At 36.4% G+C, this 22,633-nt stretch overlaps 1 protein-coding gene across 1 annotated transcript in view; it reads left to right on the plus strand.

Moving 5' to 3' along the window:
• The window catches only part of PGBD5 (piggyBac transposable element derived 5), a 156,203-nt gene that overhangs the window by 129,886 nt on the left and 3,684 nt on the right, over nucleotides 1-22,633 (plus strand). Inside the window, exons 4-6 of the mRNA XM_012547981.3 lie at nucleotides 1,149-1,329; nucleotides 7,810-8,007; nucleotides 22,265-22,370. Coding sequence (XP_012403435.3) covers nucleotides 1,149-1,329; nucleotides 7,810-8,007; nucleotides 22,265-22,370 — 485 coding nt within the window. The remainder of the gene's footprint in view (nucleotides 1-1,148; nucleotides 1,330-7,809; nucleotides 8,008-22,264; nucleotides 22,371-22,633) is intronic.

Raw genomic sequence — 22,633 nt, forward strand, 5'->3', positions numbered from 1 at the left:
TGTGATTTTGAAAAAGTCATTTAACCTCTGTCTTCTTCCATTTCCTCATTTCTTAAATGGGAATTATAATTGAACCTACTTCTTAGAGTTGTTTGAGGGGTAAAATGAGATGATATTTGAAAAATACTTAGCTTAAATGGTTAAAATATATTAAATACTAGTTATTATTATCATTAGAAATTATTTTCCCATGGTCATATATATTAAGTGGCTAAAATGGAATTCAAATTCACATCTCTTTTTACTTCAGAATTATTATCCTTTGTACTATAACATTCTGTTTTTTGGTATTTAGTCAGAATTCTAAGACTCGTAGAGCCTAGAAGTACTTTTTGTTTTTCTAGAGGTCTGACCTTGTTCTAATAAATTAAGTAGGTGGAAATGAGATGGTTCTGTCCTGACAGATCGTAGAAATGGACTTTCCCATGGGAAACTTTGCCTTCTTCAGGACAATAGAAGTATCCTACTTGCTATAATCAATAATTTATAAGTACTTTACCTTTTCCTCAGAACATCCCAATAATACACCCTCCAAATATTATGACTCGATGATGGCACTTTGTGTGCCTCCATTATATTGTTCACTTGTATACCTTCATTAATCTCTTACCTCTGCCCATATCCAATTCATCTTATGTAAGATCCTTATTTGATTTCTTTCCTTTGGAATGCAAAATTGTTAAGCCTTACACAGTTGCCTAAAAATCTCGACAGAATTTCTTCTGTAAGAGGCTCTTCCTTTAATGATGTCTCCCATAAGTAATATTGGCTATTCCCTGATTAATCTGGAAATTACTACGATGTAGATTAATTCTTCAACTCTAGCTTTATCTGAGTCTTTATAAAGTGAAGAAGTATACTCATAAACTTCCTGGGCTGAGTAGTTGTCTGAAGTCCTGGCTGTCTATGAGATCAGTTTTTTATTGATAGCATACCTACATGAGAAATGCCAGGAGATGGTGAGGAGAGGAGGAAACGAATTCTCAAGGGATAACTTACTCAAGATCATAATTCACTTGGCAGTGGATTCAGAACCAGAAACCCAGGCTTCTTGTCACCTAATCACTCTTGTAGGCTGTTGTGATTAAGCTAGATTTATTTCTCTCTCTTTCTCTCTCTCTCTTTTTTTGGTGTTTCTTCTCTTAAAGATTTATGTGCACCTGAAGGAAGGCGGAGGTGCAGATGGACTGGATACTCTAAAGAATAAGCCCCAACTCCACAGCATGGTGGCCAAGAGCCTTTGTCGGAATGCAGCAGGCAAAAACTACATCATCTTCACAGGACCCAGCATCACCAGCTTGCCCCTGTTCGAAGAGTTTGAGAAACAAGGTTTGTGGTGGCATGGTCCTGCTCCTGGTATGAATTTTCCCTGAGAGCAATTGCTTAGGAATTATAAAGTGAAATCTCTGGGAAGAGACCTGGTCGGAGGTACGAATGCCCCAATATGATAAAATTTTAGTATTAGAAGTCATCCTCAAGACCATATGGATAATCAGTTCTACCCAAGGTTTTGGTGCTATTTCTCCATATGTGTTCTGTTCTTGGCAATTGACTACCGAAGAATTATCTTCTAGGAATAATTGATTATTGTTGATTTTTTTGTCTTTTGTCTTTTTTTTTTTTAATTACAGTAATTTAGTCTTTGGGCAAAAGCTCATGAGCTTCCACCAGCCTGATCCTTTCAAACATCCAAAACTTCATGTTACTACATAGAAGAATGAAGTTTAGCTCAGGGAACAATGAAACTGTCTTCATAAAAGTTCAGGGAAATAGTGGCTCTTCTGCATTGTTGCAGTGGATGAGAAAAGCACCATCCAGGCACTTGGGGTTTGGGAAGAGCAAGGAGCTTCATGGACAGCTGGGAAATCTGATGATATTTTAAAATTGATCTCACATTTTAGTATACAGCTGGCTCATTCCACAACAAGGAATCTTCACTTATCCCACGGCAGCTACTAGAATAACAGACATAATAGAATAAGGATAGATTAGAGCAAGAACTTGGTGCATGATTTCATTGCTATAAAGTCTACCAGGGTGAGGAGACTCACCCTACCTACCACTACAGGTCTCCATGTTCTTTACAATCCCTAATCTTAGAGAGTTGATTAGAGCATTAGTGATTAGAATAAGTGATTAATCTAGAGTCACCTAATCAGTGTATATCAGAAGCAGGATTTACTACAACCTACAGTGATTATCTAATATCCCATGTTACTTCTCTCAGAAACAATGACAGGGAAGAAATCATTAAGATTTTCTAGAGAACTGGAATTGTAAACCCCAAATTATTCAGTCATGCAGAATTTCACACATATTACAACTTCAATAGAAGGGCATTGGAAGGCAGTTGTTTGGGGAGTGCAAAGAGCAAAAGAAACTACACAGAGTTTTCAGAGGGACTTAAAAAGGGAAGAGTTTGGGAATTCTGAGTTAATGTAAGCTAATCTTTCCTTTGAAAACATCCACCTGGTTTAGAATCTGAATGAAAAGAGTATCTCTTTTTCCTTGGGAATAAAAGTAGCAGGCACTCCCTCCCCATATAGAAAATATGCTTAAAATGTGAGGAGATCAGCAATTAGGTTTCTTTTTAGCACACTTTGATCTAGCACTATGCATTTATAAAACTCTCTCAACCCTTTGAAGTAGGTAGTATAAGTATTATTTATTTATTAGATCTGAGGAAACTGAGGTACCCACAATGACTTGCTTAAGGTCACTTATGTAGAAGTGAGACCTGAACCCAAGTTTTCTCTTAATCCAGAGTTTTTCCTTTTCCCTTGCTGTTTTCCATCCCTCTTTGCAGAAGTTAGATTCCAATTTTATATTACTTTTGTCAGTTCTTCAAAAATCTGTTATTTCATCAATGTAGATACTTGACACGGATGGCAACTTCTTGCTATTTTATTAGATAATCCATAACCAAATAGAATTCATTACCCGGATGCCAAGATAATGTTGTCAGTAGGTCTTAGTAGGCTGGTCCTTGTCAATATAGGATTGTAGATTAAAAACATAGATTTATGGCTGGAAGGGACTTTAGATATCAGTTAATTTAGAGGTTCTCACCTTGCGGTCACATAACTTTTTTTTTGTACTACAAGGCATCCCAAAAGTTTGGTTTTAAGCTATTAAAGCTTCTAGATTTCACTAAGAATTTTGGGATGCCCTGTATTTTGATAACTATATTTTAATGGGTCTCCTGTATAAACCTATTGATTTTACTCAATACAGTTTTAAAAGCATCATTCCAAGAAGGCATCCTCAGACTTCACAAGACCTCCAAAGGGGTCCAGGACACACACAAAAAATGGTAGCAACCCTTAGTCTGGTCCAACTCCCTTATTTTACAAATGAAGTGACTGACCCCCAGAAAAGTTGAAAAATGTTATCAAGGTCTCACAGGTACTAAGGAAAAGATCTGTGGTTTAAACTTAGGGTCTTTACTCATTAGTCCAGCAGATCAAGGGCTCTTTGTGAAAAACAATTAGTTGCTAGAACTTTTATCAAAGCTTTTCTAACTTGATAAGACCTAAGAGGACCAGCAATCAACTGCCATAGATAGACTTTGAAGTCCAGGGCAAGATAAGATATCGGAGTAGGAGCAGTTTCATGGAAAATATCTATATTATATATTTCCTTCACTAACACAAATATAGATTATCTGAAAGTCTTGGTTTTATTTTCTTAAAGATAAAGCTGTCTTTCCTCTGATTACCTCCTATTGTACTTTTTCTTTTACCAGTTTCCACTGTAGTTTGGGAGCCAAATACTAATTTTTTTTTGCCTTCTTGTTAGTTGGATATGTGATTTGTCTTCAGGCTCCTTGCCGAAAAGACCAAATTGAGATGTTATGAAAATGTCATGTTCTAGTCATAAAATAGTCATATGAGCCAATTTCAAAAGCAAAGCTACCATGGATGAAAATGAGTATACTGAAACTACTGTTTCAGCCACCGATCTTCTGGAGGGCTTATGTCGCACTTGTCCTGGTACTAGGAATCCAAAAGGCACGCTAAGTGGTTCCTGATGCCCCAATAGAATTCTCCCTCCCCTCAGCCATTGTCATGAATGACATGTGGTCAGTATTTTTTACAAGTTTTAGTAGAAAGAATATTGGATTTGAGGTCAAATGATGTAAGTTTGAGTCCTGGTTTTTACCCATTTATGACCTTTGTGAAATAAGTTAATAGGACTGTAGGATCATCCATTTGGGCAGCTAGGTGGCTCAATGGAAAAAGTGGCAGACCTGCAGTCAGGAAGTCTCAACTTTCTGAGTTCAAATCTGACTTTAGACACTTATTAACTGGACAAGTCATTTCATCTGTTTGCCTCAGTTTCCTCATCTGTAAAATGAGCTGGAGATGAAAATGGTAAACTACTCCAGCATTTTTTTTGTCAAGAAAATGGGATCATGAGCAGTCAGATACAACTGCCAAAAAGATTGAACAACAAACATTGATTTAGAACTAGAAGGTGCTTAGAAGACCATTTAGAAATCTTTGAGCCAATGTTTCCTTATTTGTAAAATGAGAGATTCAGAGGCCATCTAATATGATCACCTCATTTTTATAGATGCTGAAACTGAGATCTCATGAAGAGAAATTAAATGTCTAAAGTCACCCTGGTAGAGAGTTTCAGGACTGAGATTTTCACTTAACTCTTCTGACTCTTGAGCCAATGTTCTTTCTACTATTCTACTATGTTGCTTCCACAGTCAGACAAGATGACTTCTAAAGTCCTGTAAAGTGATGGTCCTGTAGTCTAATTTCAGTGGTTTAGATGGGGTGCATAAGGTTTCCCTCTTAAACCAAATGATAAGATTTAAAAATCTGTTTCTAAGAGAAGGCTGCGAAATAGGTAAGAATATTTCAGGCATCTTTAAGGAGGCTTCTGAGACTGGTCTTTTATTGAGAAATCATATAACTGTCAATTAGATGTACCACCTCTGTGTGAGAGAAGAATGTGTATCTGGAAGTTTTTTTCTTGCTGAAGTACAAACAACACTCTTTTAAAACAGAATGAGCCAGCTTGTATATGCATCTATCCTTATCCACATAAAATAATATAGACATGACACAGACTCTGCTAGGCTTGACTTTTGCCTTTCCTGTAACATAAGCATGAATCCTAGTTCCATCATGTTTGAACATTTTTCAAATGGCTCCTAACTTTGTAATATATGCAAGCATCAGACAGGGAAACATTCCTTAGTAGAGAAAAATAATACTTTCATCTCCTGGATGTTGTAAATAATTAAAACAAAAAAAATCAACAACAGGATTTTAACTGATATCATTTATTCATTCTCTTTTAACAGATATTTTTCTACTTAAGGGGGAGGAAAAATTATTCTGGGTAAATTGCTCTGGCTGCTGTTATATATAAGGGTGCATCCTAAATTTATTCCCACTCTTGGAGGCGTAGTAAGAGCAGCTGAAGAGGTTTGAACAATGATTAAACACTCATTCACTCTTACTTTTAGCAAACAGGCTCATTCATACCTCTTTCTCTGCTTTTATCAAACGCCTACCATATCTGAGAAGCTTGGTGGTGCAGTGTGGGGGCATTTATTAGAATAAGAGGTTTTTTTGGGAAAAAACCTCCTTTTTTGGCCTCAAAAATAGTTGGAGGAAAGAAAGATTCTTGAGTGGGTTGTTTTTTAAATAGCTTTTTATTTTTTAAGTTACTGACCTATCCACTAATGTCCCTCAAATGATGATTCAGTCTTGAGTAACCTTAGAAGAAAATAGGGATATGATAATAAAAGTTAACATTTACATAGCACTTATTGCGTGCCAGGTACTGTGCTAAGTGCTTTATCATTATTATCTCATTTGAGACAAGTGAAAACTTTCCCCAAATTCTAATGGTAGGCCAATCTAAAGTCCAAGAGTCGAAGTTGTGGAGAAAAAGATAGAATCTAGAAACTTGTCTCAAGAATATAACTTCAGTTTCTTAGCAATTGTATTTGATACTAGTCTTTCCATGACAGATTGGTATTCTCACTGTCTCTCAAGTGTTGGGTCAAGTAAAATGTGATATGCATAAGATGAAAGAACCTGTACTGACTGATGCAAGTGACTGATATGCTATTTGTGCAATCTTAACTGCTTATTCCACTTTTGTTCTAATTATTTAAGGAGACTCTTAATAATACTTATCAACTTTAAATTAATTTTTAGCAGGGAGCCCACTTCTCTCGTAATTATTTATTTGTATTCCCCTATTACATCAAACTCCTCATATCTAAAAGTGACCTCATAATGTTTCCCAAGGACCTCTGCCCACTGGACTTTGTTATTTCTATGAATGGACCCAGCATTTTCTCAGGATTCTAGACTCATTCATTCGACTTTTAATTATACTCCATCTCAAATTTTTTGCCTCATTTCTTCTTGTTAAAATTAGTCAATCTGGTATAATGGCTACAGAGCTGGAGTCTGGAACTCCTCAGAGCCAGCTGGAGAATGGCTGAATAATTGTGGCATGTGAAAGTAATGGAGTATTATTGTTCTATAAGAAATTATGAACAGAATGATTTCAGAAAAGCCTAAAAGACATGAACTGGTGCTGAGTGAAGCAAATAGAACTAGGAGATCATTGTATACAGCAACCACAAAACTGTGTGATGATCAACCAAGATAGACAGCATGTCTTGGCAGTTCCATTAGACTTGAGTAGAAAATGCCATCTGCATCCAGAGAGAGCTCTATGGAGACTGAATGCAGATTGAGGCATACTGTTTTCCCCCCTTTTTCCTTGTTTTTTCTTTCTTGTGGTTTTTAACCTTTTGTTCTGATTTTTCTCTCCCAATATGACTTCATATGGAAATATATTTTAAAAATACACATACATAATTTATAAAAATTTTAAAGAATAAAAAAAATTCTATTCCCAGTAGACATCTTAATATTATCCATTACCCTTTTTTCTCCACATCCAATCATGTTGTTTTTTTCTTGCCATTTCCATTGCTATCACCCTGGTCAAGCCCCCCACCCTCCCATCATTAATACTTGAATTCAGCTCAATAAACATTTATTGAGCACCTACATATGCAATGCACTGAGCTAGGTCATGGGATTCAAAGACAGAAATAAAACACCTGTTGCTTTCAAAGTAGTTTCATTCTACAAGCTATTGTATTAGCCTCCTACCCTATCTACTTACATCTACTCTTTTCTCTCTGTAGTTCACCTTATATGCTATTTCCAGATTTATTTAATCTGCCTAAAAATAATGATTTGCACATCCTGAAATGCCCAACCTCCTCCTTCTTAGGTTAAAAATCATCAATGGCTTACTATTTCCTATAAGAGAAAAGCACTGAATCATTTAGATTAATATTCATAAAGAAGTGAAAGAAATTAAGCATTGATTAAGCACTTATTGTGTATTAGGCTCTGTGCTAACTAAGCACTGATGTGGGCAATTCACTGAGCTTGGATTCAAAGGCAGAAACAAAACATCAAGTACTTTACTCCTATGTTCCTCACAAACACCTGAGAGGTAGATGCTATTATGATCCACATTTTACAGCTGAAAAAACTGAGGCAGATGGAAGTTATGTAATCTTTCCAGAGTCAAACAGCTAGGAAACATCTGAGGCTGGATTTGAATTCAGATCTTCTTGATTGCAGCCAGTGTTTTATTTACTGTGTCACCTTGCTGTCTAAAATTACAATTGGAATATGAGGAGGTAGATTCAAATCCTGGCTTTGCCATATTTTAGCTAATTGGTCTTAGGCAAGTCATAATGTATGTAATAGGTATATATTTTACAATTATTTTTCTCCCCATCTACAGAAATTTACTGCTGTGGACTGCTGAGTTCCCGAAAAAGTGACTGCACTGGCCTACCTCTGTCTATGCTGAATAATTCGGATGTCCCCCAGGTTCGAGGGCAGTACCGAATAAAGGTGAAAGGAAATATGTCTCTGATCTGCTGGTACAACAAAGGGCCCTTCCGCTTCCTGACAAATGCCTATTCACCAGTTCAACAAGGTAAGGGGGATAAATCATCTCACTCTCTTTAACTGGAGTAGCTGCTATGTGGAAGAAATGGAGAGTGATCTGAGGACCCACTCTGGACAAAATGAATTTAAAGGCTTTTGTAGGAGGTATAGGTCCATGGTCTCTAAGTTTAGGGTTCAAGAACCATAATTCTCTCTCTAATTGATGGAAATGTCAAATTTCGGTGGTATAGAAGGCAGTTGCTAAAAGGACAGAACCCATTCTCTCTATGCTATCTTTTAAACTGCCAAGAAAGGAGATAATGATGGTATTTTTTCCAGGTGCATTAATAGTTTTCATTAAAATTGCCATGTTTCACTAGGAATCACAAAATGACACATTGCTATGATCCCTTCAACATCTTGGAATCTGTGATGGTCTATCATTATTTTATTTTATTTTGCTGAGGCAATTGGGGTTAAGTGACTCGCCCAGGGTCACACAACTAGTCAGATTTGAACTCAGGTCCTCTTGACTTCAGGGCTAGTGCTCTATCCACTGCACCACCTAACTGTCCCTTTCTATCCTCATTTTAAAAAAAGAAAATCACTACCTTTTGCTGGCCTACACCTTCAGAAGTAAATACCTGCTTTGGGTTAAGAACCAATTTGAACCATTTCTCCACTGGCTTTTTTTTAGGATTTGAAAAAAAATACCCAAGTGGATTTTTTAGCCTTCCTGTAGATCAAGTTTTATGAAGCTGCTTTAACAGAAAAATGAAAAGGAACAGAACATATGCAAAATTACTTATTTTTGTGAAGTATCATAGGGGTAGCTGGGTAGTACTATGGATGGAGTATGTAATCTTCCTGAGTTCAAATCTGGTCTCAGACACTTACTAGCTGGCCAAGGCACTTAACTCTGTTTGCCTCAGTTTCCTCATCTGTAAAATGAGCTAGTGCAGAAAATGACAAACCACTTCAGTATCTTTGTCAGGAAAACCTCAAATAGGGTCATGAAGAGTAGGACACAACTAAACAACAACATAAAAAATGCTTTAAGTTTTTTTTTGTTCTGCGTCTACTATCTTAACATAGGTCAAGAAATGTTGCCAAGGAATATTTACCTAGGTTTAGGCTTAAAACATACATAATACAGCAATAATTATTATGTTTCTACCATGTTCTAGACATACAAAAAAAGAAGCAGAGGTCTCTGTTCTCAATTACAATCTGATGAGGAAGAAAACATGGAAATATATACATAACAAGCTTATATTATATGGGATAAATAAGTAAAAGAAAAAGTATTGAAATTAAGATGAGTTAGAAGAAGGTTCCAGTGGAAGGTGGAATTTTAGTTGGGAGTTAATGCTTTCCTTTTGTTTATGCATTTTTCCCCTTAGCCATAATATTGCAATGTATATTGTTTTGCAGTATAATGACTATTGACTGTGAAGGTAGTTACAGAACAATAGGATTTTCACCACTGAAGCTAAAATATACCAGTCTAGCTGTACCAACCAAGCTTTATTATAGGTCCATAGAGTAAAGCTCACAGGGAGTTCAAAAACCATCTAATCCAATTCCTTTATTTTACAAATGTAAAAACTGAATTCAGGGTAGACAAGGAGATTTACCAAGTCTCTCCAAGATAGGATGTAACAGAGCCAAAATTCAAACCCAAGTCCTTTGACTCCAAATTTGACATGCTTTCTTTTCTACCAGTAAAATATTAAAAGGATTGTAGTCAGTAATTAGAAGAAATGTGGTCAATTAATGGAGGGAGTGATGAGATGGATGTACTACCCATGGAGCTTCAGTGCTTGGGTGTCCAAGAATGATGGGGCATCCTGCGTCTATTTGATAAAGAAGTTTATGGAGTTTGGGGCTGAGATGACTGAAATTTAAACATGACAGTGAGAGAAGTAGTTGTCAAAAATGAAGATAATGTGAATAACTGTAGTTATACAAATTTAAAATTTAAAGACTAAAAATGAGAATTTTGATTCTCTTTAGGTATATCAAAATTCTCATTTTTGGTCTTTAAATTTATTGAGGTAAAGGAACCAGAAAAATAGAGAGGTAGGACTAAAAAATAAAGAAATACTAACTCCCCCGTGACAGGAACAAGAATATTGGTGTGGGAAGAAGAAAAAGCTCATGGCTTGTTTTAAACATGCTCAGATTCATGTGTTTAAGGATTGGTGCTGAGGTATACATAGACTTAATACAGCAATAATTCATGCTGGTAAAAAGTCCTGCATGTGTGTGTGTGTGCAGGGTTGGTTATGAGTCATAAAATTCCAAATCCAAGAATCTCATTAAACTCTAAGAAGAATGACCATAAAATAGCTCTGTGACTAATTTTCAGCAGGAACCCAAATGAAAGAGTTGCAGCAAGTATTCTTAGCTGGAGATGTAGTCATTCCTGTGAAAAGATCAAATTTGCTGCTAGCCAGCCCATTATTTTATGTAATGTTCCTATTGTAGATTGAGTCTACATTAAACAACGTAAAACAAGGAAAGAGGAAAAGTATAAGCATTTATTAAAAACCTACCTATTATGTGTCAGGTTCTGCGCTAAGGACTTGAGAAATTTTATCTCATTCGATCTTCACAATGATCCTGAGAGGCAGATGCTGTTAGGATCCCCATTGTACAGTTGAGGGATCTGAGGTTAAATGACTTGCTTGATCCAACTAGGAAATAATTCAGATTTTCCTGACTCTGAGTCCAGTGCTCTATCCACTGCACCATGTCCCTTGACAAAATCATCTAGGTTACTCATTCTAAAAATTAACCAACTTACTAGGAAGAAAAATGGCCTCGTCAGTTTTGTAGAGTATAGAAAAAACAATTCACTGTTGGAGTTTTTCATCCTTCACCCCACTTGGGATTTGTGATGTCCTTTCGGTACACAGAGTGGGGGATTTGTATTTACAAAGACTTCAAATCACCTGTCATTAAGATTCTGAACAAGTTCCCTAAGTTCCTTGCATATCAAGCTACTCCCCAGGATGCATCCACAAAGTAGAAGGAACTGTGGCTCTGGAATAAGAGTAAGAATCTAAGTTCTAATCCTGTATCTGATGCATGTCACTTGTAGGACTTTGGACAAATCATTTCATCCACCTGAATGATACTTTCCTCCTCTGCAAAAGGACAGGACTGTCACCGAGGTCCCATCCAGCTTCAGATCTGTGATTCTGAAAGAAATAAATGGCCGTGATCTTCTTTAATAGATCCAATCACAAATGCTTTGAGTATCAGGAGAATGGAAGTCCACACTGGCTAGCCAGAGCTTGTTACCCAAATTGCCTTCAGGTGAACAGGTCAGAATTTTTTTTTCAAAGGAGAGACATTTAAAAGATAGACGAGGAAAGAGAGAAGGCTATTTTCCTGACAAACCCTGAACAAAAATAAATAAATAAAACCTAAGGGAAAGCTCTAGAAATAGAAACTGCATAAGAGAAGCCACATGATCTAAGTATACCAAATGAAGACAAAAAAAGAACTCACTGTTGCTATGAACACCAAGGAAGGAAATGAGTCCTAAGACACAGCGCAGGAACCCAGAGAGATTTAAAAATAAATGGGGCAGGATAGGTGAGGTTAGTTTTTAAGGTGAAATTTAAATGAAGGAAAAATCATAATGGAATTTCTAAGTTCATAGTAATTGTAGTGGTGGACAACTGTGAAATCACGTGGTAAAAATGCCCCTTCTCCCCCCAAATTAAAAAGGTCCAAGAGGAAGAAACGTTAATTTTTTGGGGGGGCAATTGGGACAAAGTGACTTGTCACATAGGTAGTATCTGACATCAAATTTGAACTCAGATTTCAGATTCCAGGGCCAGTGTTCTATCCTAAGCTACTTAGCTGCCCCTAAAAAGTATTAATTCCAAGAAAGATGGAATATTACATCCCAAAGAATCTTAGAAGTTGTCTAGTTCAAAGCTTCTTAAATTTTTTCCACTCATAACTCCCTTTGCCTCAGAAAATTTTCTGCAACTCTAGATATAGAGCTCTATTATATATTATATATCTACAAATTGAATATTTACTGATAATAAATCATAATTTCATGACCCTCATATTCACTTATAAGAACCCCTATGAGGTCACAAGCCACAATTTAAAAAGCTGGGGTCTAGACCATTCAAATAATTTCTGAGTTAATAATATATTGTGCTTTAAGATTTTCTGAGTGCTTTTCAAATACTGTACAAATTTATATATTTTGAATCTCACAGCAACTCTGGGGGATAGGTTAGGGAGATAGGGAGATAGTATCTTAGGTTAATAGTAGTATCTATTATTATCTTCATTACACAGATGAAGGAAATGAGGTTGAATAAAGTTAAATGAGTTGTCTAGGATCATGTTACTAGTGTTTGAAATAAGATTCACAATCAGGTTTTCCTTACTCCAGCACTATAATAATAATAATAACATTAATGACATTTACAGAGTGCTTATTATGAATAGGGACTATGCTAAATGTTTTTAAAATATTATCTCATTTTATTCTCACAATACTGTGAGAGATGGGTGTTTATTATCTTCATTTTACAGATGAGGAAACTGAGGCAAAAAGAAGTGAAATGACTAATGAAGGTTCAAACATCTGAAGTCAGATTTGAGCTCCCAGCTCAACACTCTCTTTACTGTACCACCTAGATGCCACAAAAGATAAGGGAAATTACTTATTAGAATGCAAAAATTGCTGAATTTGGATTTGGAGGTTGTTGTTATTCAGTTGTTCAGTTGTACACAATTCTTTGTAACCCTGTAGACCATAACATACCAATGCTGTCCATGGGGTTTTCTTGGCAGATAATGGAGAAATTTGCCATTTTCTTCTCCAGTGGATTAAAGGAACTAGAAGTTAAATGACTGGCCCAGGATTACACAGATTACACAGTCTGAGATTAGAATGAACTCAGTTCTTCCTGACACCAAGCCCAGCACTCTATCCACAATGAGCCACCTTGCTGTGGATTCAAATCCTAGCTTTCCCCATTTTGGGTCTTTGTGACATGAGTGAGCCTGTCTACCAGTTTGGGCTTCCATTTATTTCATCATCTCTAAAATGTAATAGATAAAATCTAAGGGACCTTCTCTGCCTAAAATTATATTACTATGATACATAACCTTGGGGTTTGCCCCAGATCATCCCATTAGCTAGTGACCAAGCAGGAATCTGAGTCTTCTGCACCAAGCCAGTGTTTTCCCACCTAAATTACTCTTTGTCCCACTCAGTAAGAAGTGATAAATGGGATAAAGATGAGGTCTTCTGTCTCAGTCCCATTTCTAGTTAGCTATGAGCTGGATCCAGTCCACCCAGGAAAAGTCCTTCTAAATCCCACTCAGGCTTCTGGAAAGCCAATGAAACAACAGAGACACAAAAACACTAAGAAACATATAATTATCTTCAATTTAAAGTGATCTTCCTTGGCAAATTCTTAGCAATAAGTTTTAATTTCACACTATTCTGTTCTTTGTATTCCTGACCTCTGACTAATGCTCACATTGCTTCCAGGTGATCTTGTCCCAGCAGAACTGAAAACTTATTTTCAGAGGTAGCTAGGCAGCCCAATGGATTGAATGCCACTCCTGGAGTCAGGAAGAAATGAGTTCAAAACCAGTTTAATGTACTTAATAGTTGGTGCGACTGAGCAAGATGCTTCACTTCTTTTTGCCTCAGTTTCATCATCTGTAAAATGGAGATAATAAGCACCTATCTCCCACGTTTATTGTGAAGATCAAATGAGATAATATTTGTAAAACACTTAGCATATGTAACACTGTCACAGAATAAATACTATATAAATATTAGCTATTATTATTAATAGTTTAATATTAGTCCAAGCTAAATAGAATTGGTTGAGTAAATTTGAAGTACACATCCACACCTAGAATCTCCTTACACACATAGTTATATACAAATGATGAGAAAAATTCAAATTTCAACACATTTCAAGCTAAATATAGAAAATAACCTAACTGACCTGGAACATTTAAACAGCCAAGTTTCTACTTGAGAAATGTTTCAGAGTGATAGAGGAAATCATGACCGTATTGTTGATCATCCATAGGTTTTCTGGAAAAAAAAATTGCTGTTCAATGTCATGACAACTCTATCCAGAGCAATATCTGTTTTGCTTTGTTTCTAGTTCTCATTTTGAGTCCAGTGTTCTCCCATGAAAGTCTCGGTATATTTAAGCGTCACAGATTTCTGAAGCTAATGAGAATGCAAAGCATTTCTCTATGAAACTGCCAGAGAAGCACTCAGAAGTGTGTGGAATCCAGTGGTAAAGATTTAGGGCAAGTAACCAAAGCAGGGAGGTGGGAGACATATGGGATCCTGAGATATAGTGAAGATCACACACACACACACACACACACACACACACACACATACACACACACACACACCCCCTAGTGATTTCCTTGCTTTTCCTTCAACAAGATTCCACCTCCTAATTCTGGGTTCTATCTGGAACGATTCATTTTTTAAAGTTGTTCAATCATGTGTGACTCTTTACGACCCCATTTGGGGTTCTCTTAGCAAAGATATTGGAGTGGTTTGCCATTTCCTTCTCCAGCACATTTGACAGATGGGGAAACTGAGGCAATTCAGGTTAAATGATTTGCTCAGGGTCACAGAGCTAATGAGTATCTGAGGCCAGATTTTAACTAAAAGAGTTAAATTTTCTTGATTCTAGGCCTTGTACTCTATCCTTTAGACCACTTAACTTCTACATTTCTTAATAGGGCTGGATTATTTTTTGATTAAGGATACCCGTCCATAGCAATGGGACTTTATTTAGAATTTATATAAATTAAAATAAGCATCACAGAATAATGAAAACGAACTGTCCTTGAAGACAAAAAAGTCTGGCTTCAGGATCCCATCCATGACACATACTGGCTGTGTAACCCTAAACAAATAACTAAACTTCTTAATGCTCTCTAGGTAATGTTCTGAGGCAGAGTTGAAGAAAACATGTTGACCTGTATTAACAGAGAATTTCCCAGTATCAATGAAATCAAAGATCCAGTCCCCATCCCTGTAAATTAAAAGGAAACCTAGAAAATTCAGGCGCCGTTATTTCCCATGTAAAATATAAACTGAATCTCAAAAATAACATATTCAAGTTGGAAGGAATAGATTATTGAATCTAGTATGAGCCATTATTATCAAAAGTCTTTATTTGGGAAGGTGGAGGGTTCTAGGAGTAAATACCCTAGATTTATGAGACTAGTGAGAATGCAAAGCATTTCTCTGTGAAAATGCCAGAGAGCCATTCCAGAAGTGAGTGGGACCCATTGGTAAAGATTCAGGCCAAGTTATCAAAGAAAGTACATACATTATTGAATCTAGTATTGAGCCATGATTACCAAAAATCTTTGATTGGGAGGGTAGGGTTCCAGGAGTAAGTACTCTAGATTTATGAGACTAGTGAGAGTGTAGTGGCCAGAGAGCCTGCTAATGCTAGCTCTTAAGTCTACGTATGGGTTACTAAAGGAAGATCTGTATCTCTGTTTTTCCTAAGCCCTTTTCAAGGCTGCTCATCCACTTTTGGTGGTCACCCAACTTGTAGCCTGTCCAGTGGCCACACTCTTGTGTAAAATCTTCCTGACCGACAGGCCCAACCAGGCTGAGGGTCATCCCAAACTTTTATCTTGGTACTGGACTTCAGTGACTGGGAGAGAGAGGGAGGCTGACAACTTTGTGCACTCACTTAAATCCAATTAACACATGAGCCAAGACATCACCCCATGATGAAAACGAAAAACAGCCACAGCCCTCAAGGACATTGAGTGGGAGACACAGAACCTCACATCCCAGGGGGATGTAGGGATGCAGAACTGGCTGGATGGGCCATTAAAGGGTACAAGACATAATTTTGGTGGAGCTGGCTTCGATAAAACAGCTGCTAAGCTTAATTAGCTTCCATTTCATTGACCTGAGGGGGTACATCCAGATCTCAGTAATGAGGCTAAGTGTCAGTCCCCTCCATGAGGTAGAGGACACTTGAGAAAGGAAAATTTATCCCGAAATTCTCTAGGCTCCCAATCTCATTCTCATTTTGACCGTGTACATTTAAGGGCAGCTGAAGGTGGCACCTGATCTGGAATCAGATTTCAAATCTGGCCTCAGACACTTAGTAGCTGGGTGACCCAGAGCAAGTCCCTTAACCCTATTTGCCTCAGTTTCCTCATCTGTAAAATGAGTTGGAAAAGGAAATGGCAAACTGCTCTAGTCTCTCTGCCAAGAATACCTCAAATGGGGTCACAAAGAGTCAAAAATGGCTGAACAACAAAATTTTCAAGCACAATATTGTGAGACAAACTTAGTAAACTTAAAAAGTATTCATTGATCTGGATTTTGGAGATACAAAGACAAGAATTTTTAAATCCCTGCCTTCTGGGAACTTGTACCTACTGGGAGAATACAACATGGTGAGAGAGAAGTGAATATAAAGTATTTTGAGGAAGAGAGAGCAGCAGCAATTTAATGGATCAGAAAGGACTTGGCAGGAGACTTCTACTTTAAAGGAAGCTAAAGATCTTTAAGAGGCAGAGGTAAGGGAGATAGCATTGGGAAATAGCCTGGAAAAATGCAGAAATGAGAAGTAGGATGCTGAGTGTGGGGAACAGGGAGTAGGTCAATCTGATAGAATGTAGTGTGGGTGTACAGTCTGGTAATGACGTGAGAAACTTTAAAAGACCTTTAACAAACAGCTATTAACATACATGAAAATACTTCCATTTTCTGGCTTCTTACTACGTGATTTTTTTTTAAGTCTCCTTAATTATCAAAATGTAATACCAAAATAATCCTAAACCCATGCCCAATCAAACGTTAAAAGTCACATTTGTACAACAATATTTATAGCAGTTGTTTTTGTGGTGATCCAGAAATTGAAGGGATGCCCATTAATTGAGGAATGACTAAATAGACTATGGTATATGACTTTAATGGAATATTATTATCCTGTAAGAAATTACAAGCAGAATGATTTCAGAAAAATCTGGAAAGACTTACATGAACTGACGAATAGCGAAATGAACAGAATTAGAAGAATATTGTACATAATAATGAGAACACTGTAAGATGAAGAACTGTGAATAATTTAGCTATTCTCAGCAATACAATGATCCCAAGAAACTAATGATAAAAGCATTCCTATCTGCCTCTTGAAAAAGAACTGATATTTACTGAATACAGATAAAAGCACTCTTTTTTTCCACTTTTTTTCTTTCATTTTTTTCTTGTGCTCGAGTCTTCTTATACAACATGACTAATATGGAAATGTTTTACATAATTGCACATATATAACTTCTGATTGCTTACCATTTCAGGGAGGAGGGAAGAAACAGAGAGAGGGAAGGATAGAATGTGGAGCTTAAAACTTTAAATAAAAATGTTTTAAATTAAAGATCAAATTAAAATAAAAAATTTAGAGCAATTAATTTGGTCAAAATTAGATCAATTGGGTCAAAATAATTAAAGATCACAGGGACTATATGTAAATTCTAAATCATATCTTGATATAAAAGATTTAGTTTAATACCTCATACAGTTTGATAGCATGATCTCTGGAGCTTCTTTAATATAATAGAAGTATATGTTTCACTTGTGTCTTACTCTTTGTGAGCCCATTTGGGATTTTCTTAGCAAAGATATTGAAGTGGTTTGCCATTTTCTTTCCTAGCTCATTTTACAGATGAGGAAACTAAGGCAATTTGGGTAAAGTGACACAGAGTTAGTAATAAGCAGCTAAAGCTAGATTTGAACTCAGGAAGATGTATCTTCCTGACTTCAGGTCCAGCCCTCTATCCACTACTCTACCTAGCTGCCCATAGTGGAAATATACATAGGGAAAAAACTGAAAACTTTTTTGAACTAAAACAGCAAAGTGATTGAAATGATGAATCTCTCTCTCTTTTGTCTGTTTTCTCTCTCTTTCTCCTTCCCTCCCTTCTCTCTCTCTCTCTCTCTCTCTCTCTCTCTCTCTCTCTCTCTCTCTCTCTCTCCTTCCCCCCTTCTCTGTTTTATATTCTGTTTGAAGAAATTTGTCATTTTTTTATGTATGAGTGACATAGTGGAAAGAATACTAATTTCAGAATCCAAAAACCTGGATTTGGCCTGTGATGCTTACTAACTTTTGGCATCTCATAACCCCTCTTGGCTTATTTCCTCATTTATAAAATTGGAATAATGATCAATGCATAAGAAATAGAAGTTCTTAACTCTTATATCATAGACCCCCCCTCTTTGACAGTCTAGTGAAATCTTTGGAGCCTTTCTTAGAACAGCATCTTTTAAATGCATAAAATAAAATACATAGTATTCCCAAGGAAACCAAAGATTAATGAAAATAAGAATTTTTTTTTCATCCAAATTCAAGGACCCTGTGCAATCTATGGACCTCTTAGAGATCTGCCAAACCCAGGTTAAGAACCTCTTCTCTAAGATTATGTTACTAAAAATTCCTGAGCTATATTGATGAAGAAAGTTTCTCACTGTTTCTTAAATTAATGAAATCACAGGCGTATATGAGATAGAGACAGAGTCACACACAGAAAGAAGCAAAAAGGGACAGATAAACAGAGAGACAGATACACAGAGGGAGACAGAAAGAGAAAGCCTATACCCTTGAAATGCCTTCCTCTAAGAACTGCGAAAAACATGCTTTAAATAAGCTTAAACTGTTATATAAATTTGAGCTATTATGATTATTAATCTTTTAGTGAGTAAGTAAGTATCCATGGAAGGGAATACATTTGGTGTTGTGATGGATTTGTTTGGTTGTTGTGAGGAAAGCAGTTTGGTAGGGGTTAAGGTGAGAAAAGCACAAGGTTATCTTATCTGATTATGTAGAAATATCCAAAATCTTCCATTAAGAGAAGAAAAAATAATCAACATTCCAATTTGAAAGAGAAATGAGATAAAAAAGCACAAATAACTTCCTGCATGGAAACATACTTTTCCCTAGCTTTACCATCTCTTCACCTCTCAGAATCTCCTGCCTTTCATTGCTAAATTCCTAGAAAGAGCCATTGCCTTCATTGCTTTGCCACGCCTCCACATCTCAATCCCTTTGCAATCTGACTTCTGATCTTACTGCTCTCCTGGAATTGTTCTTTCCTATGCTATCAATATGTCTTAAATGCTAGATTCAATGGGCTTTTCTTAGTCTTTATCTCCCTTGACCTCTCTGCCATTTTTGATAAATACTATTATCTATTCTCTTTTTACTTCAATGGCATTGCATTCTCCTGAGTTTCCTCCTATGAGGAGGAGATTATTTCTTATCCTGTGGGTCTGTTCACTTCTACCCAGTATCCTTTGCTGGGGTACCATTCATTTATCACCAGATGAACATAGATATCCCCCAGAATTCCATCCTATGCCCTCTTCTGTCTTATACTCTCTCAGCAGTCTCATCAACTCTCACAGGTTCACTTATCAGGTCTGCACAGCTGACTTCCAAGTGTCTATTTAATCTCAGATCCCAAAACTCTAATTCTCATTGCCAGCTGCTTTCTGTACATCTCTTATCAGCCCTTCAAATTCAAATGTCCAAAGTTGAATTTAGCATCTTCCTGCATCTCTGCTGATTCTCCCTTGTTGGGCCCAATGAAGGGCATTGTCATAATCACATTCTTCCAGATAATCTCAGTTATCCTCACCTTCTTTCTCTTACCTTTATTATTGAGTCCTTTTAGTCATATCCAATTCTTCATGATTCTATTTGGAATTTTCTTGGCAAAGATGTTGGAGTACTTTGCCATTTCTTTCTCCAGCTTATTTTATAGAAGAGGAAATTGTGACCAGGCTCACATAACTAGTGTCAAAAGATGGATTTGAACTCGGGTCTTCCTCACTCCAGTCTCAGGGTACTTTCCTTCTCATAGCTAATCAGTTGCTAAGTCTTATTGATTAAACCTACATCTCTTGAATTCATCCCCCTCTCCACTCACACAGCTTCTGCCCAATTTCAGGCCTTCATCATTTCTTACTTGTACTTCTTAATCAATGTCCTTGATTCTCGTCTGGCAGTTCTTAGATTCTTTGGGAGTCTGATAAAAGCCTTTGGATCTCTTTCTCAGAATGTTTTTAAATGTATAAAACACATAGGATTACCAAAAAAATTCATTTAAGTATAGTTATTAAAATGTTTTTTAAAACAAGTTTACAATGCCCAAGTTAAGAACCCCTGCTCTAATCTATCCCCTCTCTAATTCATTTTTGTCACAATAATCTAAGGCATAGATCTGACTACATCATTCCCTTGCTAAATTAGCTTCAATGCCTCCCAATTTCTAAGACATTAGTATCCAGCCTTTTCAAGTGAGAGCAGCCCTTTTTAATGTCTAGAAAATAGTCAGAAATACATATTAGCAATTTCTTTCTTTTTCAAAAAAAATTTTATTTGTATTATATTTAGCAATCATCAATGTACACCGAAAGATTTTATTTCTTTCCCCCCCCTTTACTTATTTATTTTTAGATTTATAGAGTAAAATAATCATTTCTATAACAAAGTATAATAAAAAAAGATGCTTGCCCATGAAATTGCAAATCTGTTATGTACAACTTGCCATTCCTTTTAAATATATAATAAAAAAGAAATAAATAGCAATTTATTTCTATTGAGAAAGTAAATCATGGCAAAGAGCTACTATCTACATTTTGGTGCTTTTAGATATATCTTTATTTTATTTATCCCAATAGCATCTACATACCTTTGAAAAAGGGTAATAAGTTTATATGCAAACCATTTATATAAACTAAAGAAGGCAGTGGGGTTTTTTGTTTGTTTTTACATTCTAGATTCTTAAACTTCTTGTAATAACTTCTTAACTCCCACCCTAGGGCATCACTAGTCTATAGATTAAAAATTATTCTAGGATAAAATACAATTTTTTTAGCCTGTCACTCAAGACTCTTAGTGATCCGGATTCAACCTCTCTTTCTAGCCTCATTCTACATTATTACCTTCCATGAATTCTAGATTCTGGTCACACTAGACTACAAAGATATTCTCCAAATTTGACATTGCATCTCTTGTGACTATATACTCACCAGATGAATTCTCTCATGTCTTTAATGAAGTCTCCTCTTTATCTCTACTTTTCAGAATCTTTATCTTCAAGGCTCAACTCAGATTCTCCATGAAATCTTCTTTGTAAATTCCAATTTTAAGTAAATCCCAACAAGCCCCCTGTCAGTTATTAGTGTCCTCTCCTTCCTTAAATTATTTGTATATTTAGATGTGTATATTTCTCCTCTTCCCACTCCATCCCCATTTCCACAGCAGAGTGTTTAAAAAAAGAGTATATAAATGCTTTGAGGACAGGTATTGTTGTATGTATTTGTATTCCCTGAATCTTACACAGGGTCTTTCTCATAGTAAAATAAATGCTTGTTAAATTAATTTGGAACATATAAGGTTGGAGGAGGAAACAAAGGAAGGAAGACATAACTAATTCTGGTTTGGAATAGTGTATTATACTTCCACCTCTAAGTGGGTGCCATCTTTGTCTTTCCATTACCTATCCCTTAGTCATTGAAGGGATCTTGCCTCAGACAAAAATAAACCAACTCTATCCTTATTTTTTACTTACCTCTGGACTCTGATAAGTCTGGAGAAAAAAAATAAAACTAACAACACTGCCCGGGTCTGCTTCCCTTAAATCTAATTCATACACAAATCCAGACATCCACTGATGATATCATTGATAACCTTCAAGAACAATAGACAAACATCAACATCTCTGAATTCCGCACATGATGGTTCTTTCGAGTTTCTACATGTCAAGTAGAAAGGATAAGAGGAAGAACCCTTGTAATTGTTGGAATGGGGTGGGAGTGATAAATGGGAGGAAAGGGATGGAATCAAGATGAGAGGATTCCTGTGTCACACACACACACACACACACACACACTTTTCAAATTGATTACAGAATACATCACACACTGGTTAAAACACAACTTAACCTTTTCCAACCCCTACGGTGTTTTTCTTTCACCATGGGACCACGTACCTAATGCCTCATTCTCATTTTCTCTTCTAGGTGGCTGCCACTTGTATACTCATTTACCTTTCATTTTTCTCATCTCTACATAATTCTTTAGTAATGGGTTTTTCTTCTAACCTTTTTATCTTCCTTTCTTATATTTATTGTTGTTAAGACCTATTTATGGCAAGCTGGCCAGAGTTAGCCTAACTCCTCCCCCACTTTGAAGTAAGGAAAAATTGAGAAAAGGAATTATTTTCTTTTCCTTGCAGGAGTGATCATCAAGAGGAAAAGTGGAGAGATCCCTTGTCCTTTGGCTGTGGAAGCTTTTGCTGCTCACCTTAGCTATATCTGCAAATATGATGACAAATACAGCAAGTAAGCAAAAAAGGAAATTCTTAACCATCGTTATATGGGGATGCTAACTGATTTTTTCACTCATTTTCTTCAATAGATTGATGGATACCCAGCTCTGTCACTTCCTACATGTGCGATGAGTTAGAAAAATCATTTAACTTCTTGGGAATTGTTCCCTCATCTCTAAAAACTGGGTATTTGGACCCAATGATGATCTAAAGAAATCTATTCTGATTTTAAATGTGGGATTCCTTTGGATAGTCATTATATCTCTCTACTTATGA

The sequence above is a fragment of the Sarcophilus harrisii genome, chromosome 4, assembly GCF_902635505.1.
Source record: "Sarcophilus harrisii chromosome 4, mSarHar1.11, whole genome shotgun sequence".
NCBI lineage: Eukaryota > Metazoa > Chordata > Mammalia > Dasyuromorphia > Dasyuridae > Sarcophilus > Sarcophilus harrisii.